General features: G+C 38.2%; 2 protein-coding genes across 9 annotated transcripts in view; one reads left to right on the top strand and one right to left on the bottom strand.

The window, feature by feature from the left end:
• COL4A6 (collagen type IV alpha 6 chain) overlaps positions 1 to 14,033 on the bottom strand; it is a 292,729-nt gene extending 278,696 nt beyond the window's left edge. For 2 of the 5 annotated variants that reach the window (XM_003918122.4, XM_009198091.3), the window contains exons 1-2: positions 13,911 to 14,032; positions 12,487 to 12,538 (exon numbers count right to left, since the gene is read on the bottom strand). In XM_003918122.4, coding sequence (XP_003918171.2) covers positions 12,487 to 12,538; positions 13,911 to 13,924 — 66 coding nt within the window. In that variant the 5' untranslated portion in view covers positions 13,925 to 14,032. Of the gene's footprint in view, positions 1 to 12,486; positions 12,539 to 12,732; positions 13,531 to 13,910 lie in introns of those variants that run through there. The other 3 variants (XM_021932516.2, XM_003918121.5, XM_003918123.5) reach the window with 3 other exon arrangements.
• Positions 14,034 to 14,309: 276 nt separating this feature from the next.
• The window catches only part of COL4A5 (collagen type IV alpha 5 chain), a 270,185-nt gene continuing 266,231 nt past the window's right edge, over positions 14,310 to 18,263 (top strand). For 3 of the 4 annotated variants that reach the window (XM_031660975.1, XM_031660978.1, XM_031660977.1), the window contains exons 1-2: positions 14,310 to 14,402; positions 14,542 to 14,742. In XM_031660975.1, coding sequence (XP_031516835.1) covers positions 14,662 to 14,742 — 81 coding nt within the window. In that variant the 5' untranslated portion in view covers positions 14,310 to 14,402; positions 14,542 to 14,661. The remainder of the gene's footprint in view (positions 14,403 to 14,541; positions 14,743 to 18,263) is intronic. The other variant, XM_031660976.1, reaches the window with a different exon arrangement.

The raw sequence follows: 18,263 nt of genomic DNA, 5'->3' as shown, positions 1-18,263 counted from the left end.
TGTTCACTATTACATCAGGATTTTCTCAACACTGTATAAAATAAACAGAAATAAACTGGAGATTAAGACTTCTATAGCTCTCAGGCCAGGCATGGTGGTAATCTCTGCACTTTGGGAGGCTGATGGGGTGGATCACGAGGTCAGGAGATTGAGCCCATCCTGGCTAACAAGGTGAAACCCCGTTTCTACTAAAAATACAAAAAAATTAGCCAGGCTTGGTGACGGGTGCCTGAAGTCCCAGCTACTTGGGAGGCTGAGGCAGGAGAATAGTTTGAACCTGAGAGGCGGAGGTTGCAGTGAGCCGAGATTGCGCCACTGTTCTCCAGCCTAGGCGACAGAGCAACACACACACACACAAAGACTTCTATAGCTCTCAGTTTCAGATGTTTATGTTCATTTCAAGCTCTTCCTTCTTACTGACTTTATAAATTACTGTTAAATTTTTGAATTATTAACAAATACATCGATATTTTTGGGGAGGGCATATGAGATTTAGTTTGGGGGAAAAGGGGTCTACTGTTGTAAATTTTGAAAAATGTCATAATAGAGTGTCCCGTTTTTCTTCGTTATCAACAGCAATCTCAACATCAGTATCTATGAGCATGTTCTGGATATCTAGTTGCATGCTCAGTGCTAGATGGTATCTATGCAACTTAATCACATCTAAAAGACAATATAATCTCATAAATCTAAGGTTTGTTCCAGTCTTTAAGGGATCTGCTACACTCACAAACAGAGTTTAGAGATCTAGTCATTTTAAATTTTCTTTGCCAATCCTCTTCCCTTGGGTACGGAAAAATGGTCAAAGTTGTACAGAGCAAGGAAAAATATCAGTAACATTTATTCCCTCCCCAAGAGAAAAATCTGTCTCCCAAAAGACCAATTCAGCCTCAGAGCCAGAGGTCCCAGACAATTCTGGGAAAGCCTTTCTGAGGTAAATGTTGTAGAGCTTTATGACCAGGGAAATTTCCACTGAGTAACACCAACTCCCCCTCAATACAAGCAAACCAGACTGAAAGATAATGGCAAACTAACCTTATTATTGTTAGACAAAGGGGAACTGGGACTTCACAGATGCCTGGGGTGGTGCCTTTGGGCATAGTCTTTAGTTGCGAAGCAGTTCTCTAAAGGAAATCACAAAGGTAGGGCAGCAGAGGTAGAAGTGGCTTTGGGGAAACTGGAACAAGTAAAATAAAAATTCTAACTCTTTTTCTCTTAGGACAGTTGAAAAACAAATTCAACAAATAATTAAGCATTTTTTTTCCTAAATTGTCACCCAAATGGGCTCACTACCCATTTTTAGTAGAGAGGCAATCACAATGAATGAGGGGAAAATAATAACTGCAATAGTAATAATTTTACAGTTGATAATATATTTAATGATTTGTCATAAGGCCATAGTTAATAGGGGAGTTTGTGTTTGAACCTGGGAATATTTGGCTTTAAAGTTACAGCTTTTAATTTTTTAACCACTTCTTAAAGAAATAGAAGGGGAAAAAATCAGGAAATGGACATCCAGAATTAAATACAGAACCCCCAGAAAGCTTGAGAATAGACACATACCTCATGGCTTGCCTACATTTGATAAATGTGGAAGGACCAGATATATGCTGCAGGAGTGAGTCCTCCATGTATAAAGGGTTTGTTAGAGTACTGGACACAAAATAAGTGGCCGGCAACAACTATAATGCCAATCACACCCCACATAGAAAGATATATGGTAGTACAGGTATTAGGTAAATGCTCTGAGGAGTTACGGAGCAAGTAAGAGCGCAGAACAGGTCTGACTCTTTCCTATCCTCCATCCACATCTCACAAAGATCTACCTCTTTCTTTCCTCTTCTCCCTCCCTGTGCTCTGACTACGGTGGCTTAGTACTTGACATAGTTCTTCCCACAGTGGGGTCTACCACAATGCTTGGCACATAGTAGTCACTAAATAAATATTAGCTGAAGGGAAGAAAAAACAGTGAGAAACAGAAGGACAAAAGGAGAGGAGACTTAAGAAAAATACTAACTTAACTTCCTAAGAGAAGAACAATATGTCCATCTGTACAGACAGGAGGAAGGCAAGGCAGAGGATGAAAAAAGCAGGAGAAGCAGGAGTGAATATGTATGTCCTGTTTAAGCCAACATCACAAGTATAACTGTGACGTAAACATCAGTTACACGAGGACAAGACAGGAGATGGAATTGGATGGGTAGGCAGGGCCAGATCAGATACCCTATGGGTGTAGGTAGCTTCCACAAATGTTAGAGTGGCGTGATCAATTTGTGTTTTAGAATAAGCTCTTTGCTTTCAGAGAGGATGGATATCAGGAAAGCCAATGAGGAGACAGTGGAAATCTGAAACCGGAACAGTTAGGTTTGCTGTAGGAAGTCCAGATAAGAGATGATAAAAAACCTAAATTAAAGAGATAGCACAGTAACTCTGCCATTTGTTGGGTTTGTGAGCTTAGATAAATCAGTTAATCTCTCTGGAATGAGAATATTTGTCCCTCACAGGATTGTCTCGAGCAGCTAACGAAATAATATATGATAAAGTGCTTTGTAAACTTGAAACACTTGAAAACATATGTCACTATTTTGGTGGTGAAACTGGTATAAAGAGATGAGGGGGACAACTGAGAAATATGGCCATTGTCTCCAGGGATGTTCAACTTTTTGGTTTCCTTGAGCCACACTGGAAGGAAAAGAATTGTCTTGGGCCACAAATAAAATACAGTAATACTAACAATAGCTAATGAGCTAAAAAAAAATAGTAAATATATCTCATAATGTTTTAAGAAAGTTTACCAATTTGGGTTGGGCCGCATTCAAAGCTGTCCTGGGCCATACGCGGCCCTTGGGCCACAGGTTGGACAAGTTTGTTCTAGACATACAATCTGCAAATGAGAGAGTCTTCTCTGACATCTCCCTTTCTCTCATCTTATCATACATCGGTTGTCAAAACTGGGAAATGATTTTTAATTCTCTGAGGATAGTGGGGGGGTGGAAAGATGGGAGAGGAATTTAGCACCTACCTGGTGCATGGCATGTTCACATACAGTATCCACAATAATACCTCAAGAATAGAGTATAATATCATCATCCCTTTTCTGCTGATGAGAAAATTAAACCTTGGAGGGAGAGGGTCAGAAAAAATAATTATTGGGTACTAGGCTTAGTACTGGGGTGATGAAATAATCTGTACAAACTTCTGTGACACGAGTTTACCTATGTAACAAATCTGCACATGTGACCCCTGAGCCTAAAATAAAAGTTAAAAAAAGGATTCATGGCTTCAAGAAGGTAGAGGAAAATGTGACCAGGATGATGAGAAGAATGGAAGTTTGTAAAATTTAAAATCCAAAAGGAATTTCTAGAAATGAAAAATATATTATCTGAAATGAAAAAAAACACACAGATGATATTAATATCAGATTAGACTCCGAAGAAGGAAAAATCAGTGAATACGAAGCTATAGACTTAGAAACTATCCAAAATGAAATATGTGCTTACCATAGAGCAATCATACTCCTGGATACCTACCCAAGAGAAATGAAAACATGTTCACATGAGGACTTGAATATTCATAGCTTTGCTCATAATAATGAGGAACTGAAAACAACCTAAACGTCTATGGACTGATGAAGAGAGAATTAACGCGTGATATATCCATTCCTTTTATTACTCAGCAATAAAAGGAATGAACTACTGATACTTATAACAACATGGACAAATCTCAAAAGCACTATGCTGATTACATTTATATGAAATTCTAGAAAAGGCAAAACTACAATAATAGAAAGCAGATCAGTGGATGCCTAGCGTGCAGAACGAGCGGGAGGGAATTGACTGCAAAGAGTGTAAGGGAACTTTCTGGGAAATAAATGTTTTTATTACAATTGTGGAGACAGTTATAAAACTGTACACATTTGTCAAAACTCAATATATGTTGTTGGAGGAGGAATATGGATGTGGTTATAAAAGGACAGCATGAGGGATCCTTGTTGACTTTGGTATCTTGAGTGTGGCAATGGATATCCCAACCTACACCTGTGAGGACATTATATAGAACTAAATACACACATATAAATGAGTACAAGGAAAATGAAATAAGATCAGTGAATGTTATCAATGTCAGTATCTGGGTTGTGATATTATAGTATTACAGCTAGGGAAAAACTGGGTAAGGGTACATAGGATCTCTCTGTACTATTTTTTACAACTGCATGTGAATCTACAATTATCTCAACAAAAATTTCAATGAAACACTCACAAAGAGAAAAGAAAATTAAATCTCAGAAAGGTAAAATGAGTTACCCTAAGTCACACAGCTAGGAAGTGTCAGAGGGCAGAGGCAGCATTTAGACAAAAGTCTGATTCTAGAGTGCTTTCTCTTAAACATTATATCACTGAACAGGGTTGATATTTTTCCATAAATTCAATTGTTATTGGAGTTAACATTAGTAATTTTTAAGATAGACAGGGAGAAGGCAGTTTGTTGTGAGCCATTAGGAGATGTTTACTCATTTGAAAGTCATCTATTGATCACTTATGCTCAGCCTGGCAGTATCCTGGACATCCTAAGTACAAGGTTGAAAAATGTAACATAGTCATATAAGCATAGGAATCTTACCACCACATGGACGTGCTACCAAAGAGGCCCAAAGCTCCTTGGAAGCACAGAAGGAAGAATAAATTCATTCTGAAGAGGTCTGGAACTGAACTGTTTCATAAAGAAAATTACATTTGATCTGGGTATTAAGGATTGAGTAGGAGTTCACTAGATAGAAAAGAAAGCAGAAACAATAGAAAAGGATATTCCAGAGAGAGGGACTGCATATCCAGGAGCAAAGAGATGTGAAAGAACATAAAGTGGTTTGGGAATGGTGAGAAGTTCAGTCTGAATGAAGTGTAATATACACCATGAGTTTGGAAAGAAGGACTGGTAGGAAGAAACACACCGACATGAGGCTAGAAAAGTAGTTGGGCCAGAAAATGAAAGCCCTTAAATGTGCCAAACCAAGTAGTATGCATTTTATCCTGGAAGAAACAAGAAACCAATAAAGGTATTAAATCAGAAGATAACATAACTGGGTTTGTTGTTAGTAAAATAACTCTGGTGGCAATGTAGAGATAAGGATGGAGTCAGGAGGTAGAAAAACCAGTTAGGAGGCCACTGATGTATGAAGTTTGAAGCCAACAGAATATGAACAAAACGCCAGATTCTATAGATTTTTGGTAAAATTATCAAAACTTGGTGAGAATTTTGGAAATAATGAGAGCTGATGGCTGATTCTGTAGCTTCTTGCTGAAACTTGGTGGATGATGATGACATTTAACAAAAATAAAAAAGATCACAACTGGTTGGAGTGTCATGGGAAGGAGAAGAAAACAATTTCACCCTTAAATATACTGTATTTGGGGAAATAAAAATAATAATAGCTGGCTCTGGTTGAGTGCCTATATTAAACTCCAGGCACTGTTTTAAGTGTTTTGTATATATCAACTCATTGAGAGACAGGTACGAGGGCTTAGTAGGCAATTGGAAATATAGATTTAGAGCTCAAAAGAGATGTCTTGGCTGGGGATATAAATTTGATAATCATCACTGTATAGGAGGCATAGTTAAAACCATTGAGGCAAGAAGACAGTAAAGAATTAAGTTTTGGAAAAATCCCATCATTTTAGGACAAGAGAGTGATAAAGATTATAAATTCCATAACAGCAAAGTTCATGGCTAACTTATTCACCACTGTGTCACTAGGGCCTGGCATATCATCTGGAATATAGTTGTTGCTCAATAAATATTTGTTGAATGAATAGCATAAATAAAAAGATGAGAGAAGTATAAGGAGAACTAGTGAGGCAAGTTTGTCATAATCCCAAAAGACACAATCGTGAATGCCATAATCCCAAATGTTGAAATCCCAAAGATCAAAATCCCTAAAGTCTAAATCCCTAGAGTCTAAAATCTTTGACATTTAAAATCCTGAAAATCACAATACTGAAAGATTACAATCCCAAATGTTGAAATCCTGAAAACTGATTTCTGGGGAAGTGTGTTTTTGGTTGCAGGTGGGATAGTTGTGCCATGTTAGTTGCATCATGTGAGATGGAACTATTTCCTTGTCATTGTCTTTATTCAGAAATTAAGTATGGTTTAAGGAGATGCATAATGGGTGCCAAGTTGACAAGGGGTGGACTTGCAGACTTAATTTTAGGTGTCAATTTGACTGGATTAAGGAATACCTAGAAACCCGGTAACGTATTATTTTGGGTGTGTCTGTGAGGGTGTTTCCAAAGGAGATTCATGTATGACTCCCAGTGGACAAGCTGGGGAAGATCTGCCCTCAATGTGGGTGGGCACCATCCAATAGGCTAGGGGCTGGGAGAGAACAAATACAGAAGGCAAATTGGTCTCTCTCTGACAGCTGGGGCAGGCTTTTCTTCTGTTGCCTTGGACAGCAGAAATTTGACTCCATGAAAGTGTATTATCACAATGTTGACTTTGTGTGTAAGAATTGTGTGTGTATGTAAAAATGTGAAAACTTCCTCAGTGAATGAAGAGATGTCTTTTTGTACACCCACATTTGTGAAAGATAAAATTTCTCAAGATCTTGGCTCTTTGGATGATTGCATATATGGTGGTCACCTATGGTGGTTTTTTATCTATCTTGTCAAAAGACTGGTTGTTCATCAAGGTATTTCAGATGACTACGGTTATAAAGCTGAATGCACACAATTACCAACCATAGTGATATGTCTTTATACATTTTCCTTTTGACCTATTTCTTTGTGAATACAGTTCAACTACTTATAACTGTCATACACATGTGACTATCACTAGTACATACTAAGTGTTTATCTGTACAAAACTATGTATGTTATTGTTGTCCATTTTATTATGTAAAGTGACCTTTGGAGTGTTCTGTTGTGTTTTATGTTTCTCAAACAACTATCCTTTTAAAAATGTAAGTAAATATCTTTTAAATAATTTTTAAAATTACTTTTTCCAGAATATTTTTGGGATTTTGGTCTTTCAGGATTTTGACATTTAGAATTATGGGATTCGAGATTATTTATTTCAGGATTATTACCAGCTCCCTAGTGAGGTATAATGTCTTAAAAAACAGGAGGAGGTCAGGTGTGGTGGCTCATGCCTGTAATCCCAGCACTTTGGGAGGCTGAGGCAGGTGGATCACCTGAGGTCAGGAGTTCAAGACCAGCCTGGCTAACACAGAGAAACCCCATCTCTACTCAAAATACAAAAATTAGCTGGGTGAATGGTGGGCACCTGTAGTCCCAGCTACTCAAGAGGCTGAGGCAGGAGAATCACTTGAACCTGGGAGGTGGAGGTTGCAGTGAGCCAAGATTGTGCCACTGCACTCCAGCCTGGGTGACAGAGTGAGACTCCGTCTCAAACAAAAAAACAAAAAACAAAACAAAACAAAACAAAAAACAAGGGGAAAAAGAAGTATCTGAGTGACTAGGAAATGTCAGATAACACAGTGAAGTCAGATAGAATGGGGACTGCAAATAAGCCATTGGGTTTGGTAATTAGGCAGCCATTAGAAGCTTGAAAGAGGGCTGTTTTCCTGGAGTAGACTCAGTTGAGACTGTAATAGGTTGAAGGGTAAGTGGTTGGTGATGAAGACTAGACAATACCCAGAAACTTGGGGGTAATGCAATTGAAGATGTTAGAGTTATTAAAGAAAATGATTATTTTTTAATTCACTGTTGTAATGGAGGAGAATTCAATATTGTTTATAGAAGAAAAATTGAAACCCTAGGAAAGGGATAGATTAAAGAAAGTAAGAGAGTTGATAATTGCTCTTAGCTAATTTTCCCATTACCATTTTCCCTTAGACTTTAAAACAAGTAAAAGCCCTATGATCTGCCTCACTGGGACATTCAGGCAGATATAAAGGAACTTGATAGTTTAATATAGCCTGATGTTATCCCACGATGTTCTTTTTATGTGTGTATGTCTTGTCACCTATACAGCATAAGACAAGTCTATACTCCAAGTATATTACTGTATACTGTTTTTTCTTTTCTTTTTCTTTTTCTTTTTTTTGAGACAAGGTCTAGCTCTGTAGCTCAGGCTGTAGTGCAGCGTCACAATCTCAGCTCACCTACAACCTCTAACTCCTGGGCTCAAGCCATCCTCCCACCTCAGCCTCCCAGTAGATAGGACTATAGACATGCACTGCCATGCCCAGCTAATTTTTGTAATTTTTGTAGAGACGGGGTTTCACTATGTTGCCTAGGCTGGTCTCGAACTCATGAGCTCAAGCACTCCACCTACCTTGGCCTCCCAAACTGCTGGGATTACAGGCGTGAGCCACTGCACCCAGCCATACTTTTAAGATTATTCTAACAGGGAGCTATGGTGTGTGCCTATAGTCCCAGCTACTCAGGAGGCTGAGGCAGGTGGATTGCTTGAGGCTGTGGTGTGCCACAATTGCACCTGTGGTAAAATTATGAAATAATCCATATGATTCAGGCAAATAAAAACCAATATTAATAACTGAGGTCAATCAGTTTTATTCTGTTAATGAGATAATAAGGGAAACAGTATACTTTACTCCAGTCATATGACTTGATTATGAGCTTACAGAATATATGAGCATGTTTACTGAAGACTCTGAACTATGCTTAAAAATTAAAAGATTGTTGCCACTTAGAGCCAACACAATTCCCCCATGCCTGAACAAACATTAGAAAGTGGCTGCTTTTGTAAAACCAATTTTCTTGAACTAGAGGTACTTTTTTAATGCCATACATTGGCAGTCTAGTGAAACCTACACACTCATTTTTAGAATACTATTTTTTTTTCTTTTTGAGACAGGGTTGCACTCTGCTGCCCAGGGCGGAGTACAGTGGCTATTCACAGGCACGATGATGGCGTGTCACACCCTCAAACTTCTGGTCTCAAGCAATCCTCCTGCCTCAGCCTCCTCCTAAGTAGCTGGGACTACAGGCACACACCACCGCACCCTGCTAGTTTTAGAATTATACAATGAAATACATGGGATTACAATGGAAACTGATTACATTGAAATACAATCATTAAAATACGTAATAAAACAATTTTTGATATGGTTATATATTTGCTTCCTTAGTAACACTTTAGATAATAATATCTATTATCCCCCCCTCTTTTATCTTAAAATATGTTTGAATTTGACCTGTAAATAATGTAAATGTATTATCATCTATGGATTAGGCATTTACAGCCACTTGATGATTTACTTGATAATGTCCTCATACATTTCTATCAGTATCCTTAGTCATCCCAAGATATATATACATATTATATATTTATATACACACATACACACATGTATATTATATGTTGTGATTTTTCATAGCTAGCTGATATAGGATATTTGCTAGCAGGTAAAGTAGAAGAGTACTCTAAGGATTTATAGAGACACAGCCCCAGAAAATGCAAATATTCCTCTTGATCTTTAGAACAGGAAGAGATTGTCTCCGTCTCTGAACTCCCTTTACATAATATTCATATTTTGATGACTGCTATAAGACTGAAAATCACAACAGAAAGGACCTACCTGGGTATGTTACAACTTTAAAGAAAGAAGTTGATATTTCTATTAGACCTTGATTTGAGTGCAGCTAAAGGCATTTTACCTATGTTCTTTGCAGAAGGGACAATAGAAATGTTTTCTCTCCTTAGCCTCCTCCCAACCCAAATAAGTATCCCCCTAGACTTTTGACTTTAAGTATGCTTGATTGTAGTAGACTTTTTCCTGACAGCTCATTTGGAGGGGGCAAAGTGTGAAGAAAACATAAGGATCTGACTATTTCGGGATATATATTTTTTCCTAGATATGTTGACTGATGGTGAGATTTGTATCTTTCTAGACTTTTCTCTAACACAATGCAAGTACATGTAGATAATAAGTTATCATTAAGCATTCTATCTTCTAAGGAACATAATGACCACCATTGTCTGAGAAAGCAAATTCCTAGAGAGTTAGGAACTATGTTTAAATAAATCTTTGCATGCTGTGCTCAGTCTAGCACAGCCCCTTAGGTAGTTAGGAGCTTAATAGCCAAAGACAATTATGGATGTTCTGACATCCTAGACTCTATTTTATGCAGATAAATTGTGCAAATATTTCACCTGAATGAAGATCATTACTCCTTTAAAATAAATTTAATGGAAGCTCATTCTTTAACATGGATTTTAACATTTAGTTTTCCTTTACTTTATATAGACGTGCTTTGTAAACTCGGGAAAAGGAAGAACCCAAAAGCCCCTAAACGACCCAATCTTTAAATGCTTGCCAATATTATTGGCAACTTAATTATCACAGTAAAGAGACTGTCGTAGCAAAACGCAACATAGTTCTTGACAATCTATTTTTAATAACTATTTTCATTAATATTAGTCAAACATGGCACAGAGAATTTGAATGTTTAAAACAATCCAAAGGGTGAAAAACACAACAAACTCACGAGGATAAACTGGAATTGAGTGTAGAAGATGAGAACCAGCCCGTACAGATGAGAATCCAGTGCAAAGTGTGTAAAAGAAAAAACAAAACATCCCTTCAGAAAAATCATCTTCTGATAACTTGTTCTGTGACTCTCTTTATATTTGTCATTTTCCCCAAAAGTGAAAAAAATAGCTTTACAATGTCAAATATATTGTGCATAAGTAAACAACAAGTGAAGGAAGTGGCTCTGTAGTTAAATAAGCCAAAAAATAAAGTATTCTCTGCGGAGCTCAAGGTCTATTTTAGACTTACCATGGTCAATCACACTGACATAGCAGGTAACATCATAAAACAATGAGACAGAGTCTAAAACTCATAAACCAAAGCAGTGCTTAATTTTGGAGACTCATTTCAATACTTGAAAGAATTGCAAGCATTAAAGTGGTTTTTAAAGGTATTAAGTGACAGGATGCAGTGCTTGTGAAGTCTTCAGCTATCTGGAATGATCTGTAGTGTTTTTCCCAAAAGTACACTGAATAAAATCAGCCAGAGTCTAAAAATAAATGTTTCGCTTGAGGGTATTCTGCCCAAGCATGACACTTACAAGTGGCAAGATTCCTGGATGAATTGTTAACTAATCAAGTCCTGGCATTTTCAATTAATGTAGTATTGAGCCTGAAGGTAATACATAACTAAACTTGTATATTGAAGGAATAAGATGGAGAAGTACACAGAGTTTTAGATCAATATCTTTGCTTACGAAGTCAAGAATTTACTTACATAGGAACTGATGTTGAGTTAAGGGGTCACAAGATGTTGGTATTCAAGTTTTCTGGCATCATTCTCTCTTTATAAGAGAAATCACTTCACTCTGGTATTTTCTTAAAGACATCATATGCCAAGATAAAATAATCCATTTTTTCATAAACGCATTGCGTGATTTATTAGGTTGAATTAAGTATGGCTCTATAATAGTATTTAAAAATATTTAAAATATTAAAAAGTAGAGCCAATCAGTTAAAACAATCAAAACCCTCAAGATAAATATTTGGAATATATATTCATCAGTCATCTATATAGTGAATGGCTTTGGGTATCATTAAACTTTTTAAAAAAAATACAGCAGTGAAACAGTACTCAACAACTGAACAACTTCATATTCAAACTCAACAGTTTGTATTTCTGTCAGTGTAAGTAGCTAGTGAAACTGGAAAACTGCAGCATGTTTGATTATTTCGGTCACTCCATCTTTGTGAAATTATCCTAGTAATTCCACTGGAGATTTCTCTACTTTCTGGGACCCATTAAACTTTCCTTGACCAAATGTCTTCAGAAATTTCTTTATCTGCAGTCCCTAGTTGATTTGATAGATGATATCTAAACAGCCTATGAAATGTTAACTTAGATTTTTTTTTTTTTCTGTTATAACAGCTTTAACTTTTAACTTTCTGGTGATGCAGAAAACGAGTAAGAGGACACGTCGGACAGAAATTGAACATCACCTAGTGGTATCAGTTCAATTCAGGTAGTTAAAGAATCCAGATGTCACCTGGTACTGTCAAAGGACTCTAAGCATGTACTGAAGGTTCATTTCCATAGTATCTGGGGCACTTTCAAGTTCCACTCCTTGTGCTCTCCTCCCACTCTCAAACTAGTGTGCCAACTCAAGTTCCTGAAGACCAGGGAAAATTATGTTTCTTCTGCCGCGGAGATTGATGCAGAGGAAGGCATCAGATGCTAGTCATCTTAAGTCGTCTGGGGAAGAGGCTCAGAAATGTGTGCATCTTGTGTCTTCCACTTTTGTTTTCCCTACCCTTTACGAAGTTTTGGAAGATACCTTGGTCCCGAAAACACTGACTTGACACCGTGCTATTCCTCTTCAAGAATCTCATTAAGTCCCACTAGAAAGGGGAGTGGTGAGGACTCCGTCTCGCGGTGAAACTCTCTGCAACCCCCTAACATAAATACTAGAGATGGGCATGGTGAGAGGGTCAAAGGAGGGGGAGGGAAAAGGGTCGTGAGAAGAGACTCACCGCTCCTGCCAGTTCCTCCGTCAGGCACAACGTAACCAGGAGCAGCCACAACCTGAAACGGGAGGGACGGTGAGTGCTATGGGCTCTTTAGGCTTCGAGGTCATGCGGCTGCCTGTAGCCCCCCGTACCCTTTTGGATGCCTGCTCCCACTTTCTCTGCAGTGACAGAAGTACAAGTACAGTCCCGGCCTGGCAAAGTAACCCGAAGTAAGAAAGAGGAGGGGAGCTCGGGGCAGCAACAGCTCACCCAGGGTGCATGCTTGCGGCTCCTCCGGAGCTGGGTCCCGGGAGACTGCTAAGCGGCTCCGCGGCCCGGGCTCATCGGGGCTCTGCTGATGCTTAGAGGCTGTTTCCTTAGTCAGAACAGAGTAGGTGGACGAAGTAGCCCAGTTTGGAAGAAACTAAACACAGCTTCTAGATAAGAAGTGCCCCAAAGGGAAACAGGCTCAGCGGTGCCCGTTACAACTTGCAGCAGTCAGGAGACAGTTCCATGCAGCAGGAGAGGAAGGAATGGAGGGGAAAGGGGCGGGGCTGTCTGCTGTCAATCATCCCCCCTACCTTGGGCAGCCGGTAGTCTTTCTCACTTTCAGGCACCTTTCCACACAACAGCCCTAAGTATCTCCACAGCTTCACACACAACCCCTTAGAGACCTGTACGCTAACACCTAAACAACTGTGCATCATATACTTTCAACTTTACTGTTAAGTTACACATAAAGAGACATAAGCATACTATTCCCACATAGACAGATGGGCCCGAAAGTGCCCTTGCACACATGCCCAAATGCATACAACACTGATTCAAATTGACTGTACACTAGGCTCTTGGGAAGGGGAGACAGTTTCTGGAGTTGTAAATCAACTCTGAGCTAAGCAGAACCTAAGGATGAGTGGGCCCTCGTGAAGTAGATCCAAAACCTTGAAATATTCTAAAGTGGTTAATTCTAGGGAGATAGAAATGTTGTGAAGAATTCTTCATCAAATTCTTGAAGATTCTCCAAGGAGTTCGCAGAAAGTATTTTCTGATTCTTCTGTCACTTAAAAAAATCTATATATCAGAATTATCAAAGGACCATTCAAGTCTACTTTATTTGGGAGATATCGATTCAGCTGCCATCAACTCTATTTAAATATTTCCAATTAAGTGTTTGTATTAATTCTAAGAAACACTGCACTAAAGTTATTTAATTCCCTGCCCTAAATATTTCTGCAACACAACTACAATGAGAGTCAATACCTTTTACATTAGCTTAATATAAGAGGCATTAATTATGGCATTCAATGAAGCTAAACAAAGAGATACAGCTGTATTAGAATAACATTATACCATAGAGTCATTACCAATACCTGCTGAATGCTACCAAATCTTATATGTATATAACACACATAAAGTATTCATGCACATATACTTGTTTATTTTCTTACTTGTTTATAAGCATATACTTTTTTATTCCCAGTATTTTCACATCTTCTGCTTGTATACAGAAACTCTCTGTTCTGTGAGCCGCTGGAAAGTAAAGAAGACCAGCAGCTCAGGGAGCAGCGACCAAAATTTGTTTCTAATGATTAACAATAAAAAGCACGGCCCCCCTGAGATCCATCCGCTAAAAAAAATAGTCCCAGCTTAGGTCTATTTGTAATTGGCTTTGGTGGACTGAGCCTAGAAAAGTAGTATCAAAGGAAGGTGCAAATGAACGAACAGAAAAGCTTCCCGGTTGGACTCATGGTGCTCAGTCAACTAGTCTGGAAGTTTCCCTCCCCCAAATAACTGAGCGTCACTCCCTCGCAGGTTGCTGGTGCAGTCTAAAACTGTGGCGGAGTGATACTCAAATTCCCTTGTGCTGGTGAGGAGGGGGCCGTTCAGGGGGAAGAGAGGGAGGAAAGTACATCTGTAGGAACTGAGTGAAGAAAAAGTTTGTAAGTCTGGACAGAAGGGAAAAGTTCTCCTCAGAGACCGGCTTTGGGGAGGGGAGAGGGGAAGGAAGAGTAGCTCCTTCTTCTTCTTCTTCTTTTTTTTTTCTTACATTCTTAAAAAGCTTCTTTCTCTTCACCCAAGCCTCACTGTCCCTCTCCGGCTCTAGCTCTCTCCATATAAACCCTCAAGATTATGTCAATTGGTTAGAGCCAGCCGGGAATTTCGTGCGGGTGCTGAAGGAGCTGCGGGAGCCGGAGAAGAATGAAACTGCGTGGAGTCAGCCTGGCTGCCGGCTTGTTCTTACTGGCCCTGAGTCTTTGGGGGCAGCCTGCAGAGGCTGCGGTAAGTCCTCCCTCCCCTCCCCCGCGCCCATCACAGCTCTTTCACGCTGAAATTACCTTTTTTTTTTTTTTTGGTCCCTTTATGTTCCTTTCGGCCTTGACTAGGGAACTCAAATTTGCTTTCTCATGTTTAGGAAGAAACGTTATTTGCAACACGGGTAACTCAAGCCTTCTGAAGTCCAAGGGAGAGGTTTAAGTGCTTAAAAATAGGGCTGTTTGCTTCCCTGCAGCTAGCTGCTCTGGGGGCAAGAGCAAAGTCAGAAGCGGAGGACACTAATTAACGGCTCACTAGGCTCTGATGGGTATTTAACACTTTTCCTCCCCTCCCTCCACCCTCGGGTGTTTCCCTGACTGGCGACTAACCTTTTCACTTCTTGTACCCAGCCCACGCACTCTTTAAATTTTGTCTCTAGTTTAATACTTTGGCTCTTCGAAAATCCAGCTTCCATCAAAGTGTTTAGCGCCTCAGTGAAGTTCTTCCCCTTTGCTCTTTCCTTAAGCAACATGAACCTACCCCCACCTCAGGTCATTCAAGCCACTGACCTGCTTTTCCTTTTTGACATAATTTTTACAAGTGAAATGCTAAGGTAACATACCAAGAAGAGTGAGGTAAAGTCTCAGGCTTCAGGTCTTTTGCGTCTTTTTTGTTGTTGTTGTTTTTTCTAAGTTATGGGTTTTTTGTTTGTTTACTTTTTTTTTAACCCACCAAGGCACCTGAACAAATTGAGAATTTGCCCATCACCTATTCAAAGGAAAATACTCCTTTTTCAAAGGAGAATCAGTGTTCCAGTTTAAAGGAAAGTGGGGGAGGATGTACATGTGAAATGGCAGCAAAAAGCTCTATTCAGTTTTAGGAATGTAGAATTCAAACCTCAGTATATCTCTTAGAAAGGTGTCTGGGTAGTCCACCCACTGTCCTATTGGGGATGAGGGACAGATGTTAAAAAATGAATGACTTTGTGAGAGAAAATGTTCTGCAGCCTGAAGCCCATCATCTTTAATTTCATATAACCTCTAAAGAATAAGTGTGTGACAAATTATTTAAATGTATTTGAGTGATTATTATGGATGGTTTTAAAAAACTGTTTAATATGAGATCATGGGTTAGGCCTCCACATGGTTGAGTGACTGTCAATTCTTTATAAGCAGCTGCTATGTTACAGCTTATCTGGGTCCACTTTTAAGTTAGCTGTCTAGCTTCCCTATAGCACTTAGCATGCCTCAAATCACATGTCCTCTTTCTATCCTTTGGAAGGTGTGTACGTAGTGTATGAAAACTAACTTTCATATTACTCTGAGCACATCATAATTATAATAGCAGGTTTGCTGAAAAACCATGCATATCAAATATTTTTAATATGCATGCCATAATTTTCTTCCATCAAAGTAGACAAATGATTTTAAAATACTTTTTTGATGCAGAGCATCTTAATGGGGGTAAGCTTTAGCCAGTCAGTAGGGCTACAGACTTGGATAAAACTACAATTGTGCTGTTGAAAATAGTTCATTTTAAAAACATCTTCTTGTTGCCCTCTGTTTATGGCATTTGGCCCAGGGACAAATATTTTGTAGATGTTTGATGAAATATATATATATATTTTTTGATGTTACTTTTAACAAATTTGCATCAGATGACAACTATACAGGTATGTATAGCAACACTACACATCAATTTATATTAAATCAATTTGTGTTAACAATGAGATTTCTTTTTATTGACAAAACTTGAGAGCAAGCTTGTTTTCTTGGATTCTTAAACTAATGAGTATTCATGAAGTCATTACAGCTCTTTCCCTTTTCCTCCTATATAATTTTTAAAGAACATTTTATACCCCTTTTCCTATCATTAGGATATTGTGCCTCTATTAAAACTAAGGGTTTGTTTTTCCTGGTTCATACATAAATATTTTAATAGGCTCAAAAATATGAATGATATTTGCTCTCCATACTAGTGCTGGAGATACTAGTGACCATTTCCAGAGTAAAACTGGATGGTGGTAGGGCTAGTCATTGACTGGAGTAGTCTAGTATTGGGGTTTTTATATCAAAAGTGTTGCTGTTTAAAGTGCTTTGCTCTTTTATAGATAAACGATTTCTTTATCTCTGAAATCATGCCAAATTGGTACATCACAAATATGTGGAAGATTTTTTTTTTAGGTAGAGCATTCATTAGGTGGAATAAAGTAACTGCTATGCCAAAAGGTTAGTAATAAGAGAAGACAGTTTTAAGTTGGAAATATAATTTCTAGTGATGGAAATAACATTTTTATGTGAAGGTAATTATACCTGTACTGATTCACTGTCAGTGGGATATGCACTTAGATTTGTGGATGTGGGTAGTATGTAAAATTATGTTAGTTCTATTTTATGTAGTTAGTAAGTTGTTTTCTGTGAAGTAGATTGGATATTTTTCTTTACTTTAAACGTACTGTCTTCCTTGTGACCAGCGGCACGAATTTATCAAGGGTAGGAGTGTTGTTTGTAGCCATGAAACACTTCATCCTCTATGAAGTATATTGCTCCATAGGAAAAATTTGTCATAATCGTCATCATTATTATTATAGATAGCATAATGAGTGTTTACTATGTGCCAGGCACTGTGCTAATATGATAATACACATTATCATATTTAATCTTCAGAATGGACTTATGAGACGTATACCATTATTATCCCCACTTTACAGATGAGAAAACTACAAATTACAGACGTTGAATACATTCCCAGAAATCCAATCACGTAGGTAGTAACTTGTGAAGCTGGAAAATTTGAATCCAGGCAGTTTGACTCTAGAATCTTTGCTCTTAATGACTGTCCTCTACTGCCTACTTTGTATGTGGTCTGTAGAGATTTACTGGTATGTAAAGTATTTGGATCTCCGCCACTTTTTTTGGACACAAGAGGTGAAATGGAAATGATAATGGAGGTTACATGTCTTCCTGCTGATGTTAGGAGAAGCAGCATGGTGTAATGGAAGTAGCTTTGGGCCTAGAATAAAAAGATCAGAGTTTGACCTCTGTATCTGTGTCTATATAGAGTGAGATTATTTAAAAGCAATCTAAAAGCAAATGCTGTTGAAGGTTTTATGATTTTATGTAATCACAATATGTAAACATTTCAACTTATATAACTACTATAATTTGTGACAGATGATTTGTTTTGAAGGAAGATTTGCCTTATGATTATTTAATTACCCAGTTACTGCATTAATTTTAAATACACCAAACTTTTCAGGAGCATGTCTATTGTGAAACAACCGGCTATGTGTATATGGTAACACACTTTACTTAACATGCTTAATTTAGTTTTGTTCTTTTTTTGTACTAATTTGCCTACCTATCATATCCAATTTTATTCACTAACTGTGTATATATGTCTTTAGTCTTATGCATATATCTATGTATGTATCTGTCCCGTGGCAGTGTAAGAGTTTGTATGTTTTCCTGTGTTTTTATTTACCTTTTGATGTTTGTACATGTAAGGCATGAGACTCTTTACATCCCTGAAAGCTTGGTTAAGATGGT

This window comes from Papio anubis, chromosome X (genome assembly GCF_008728515.1).
Source record: "Papio anubis isolate 15944 chromosome X, Panubis1.0, whole genome shotgun sequence".
Lineage (NCBI taxonomy): Eukaryota > Metazoa > Chordata > Mammalia > Primates > Cercopithecidae > Papio > Papio anubis.
Note: the sequence above shows the minus strand (reverse complement) of the source record. Positions and strands in the feature narration are given on the sequence as shown.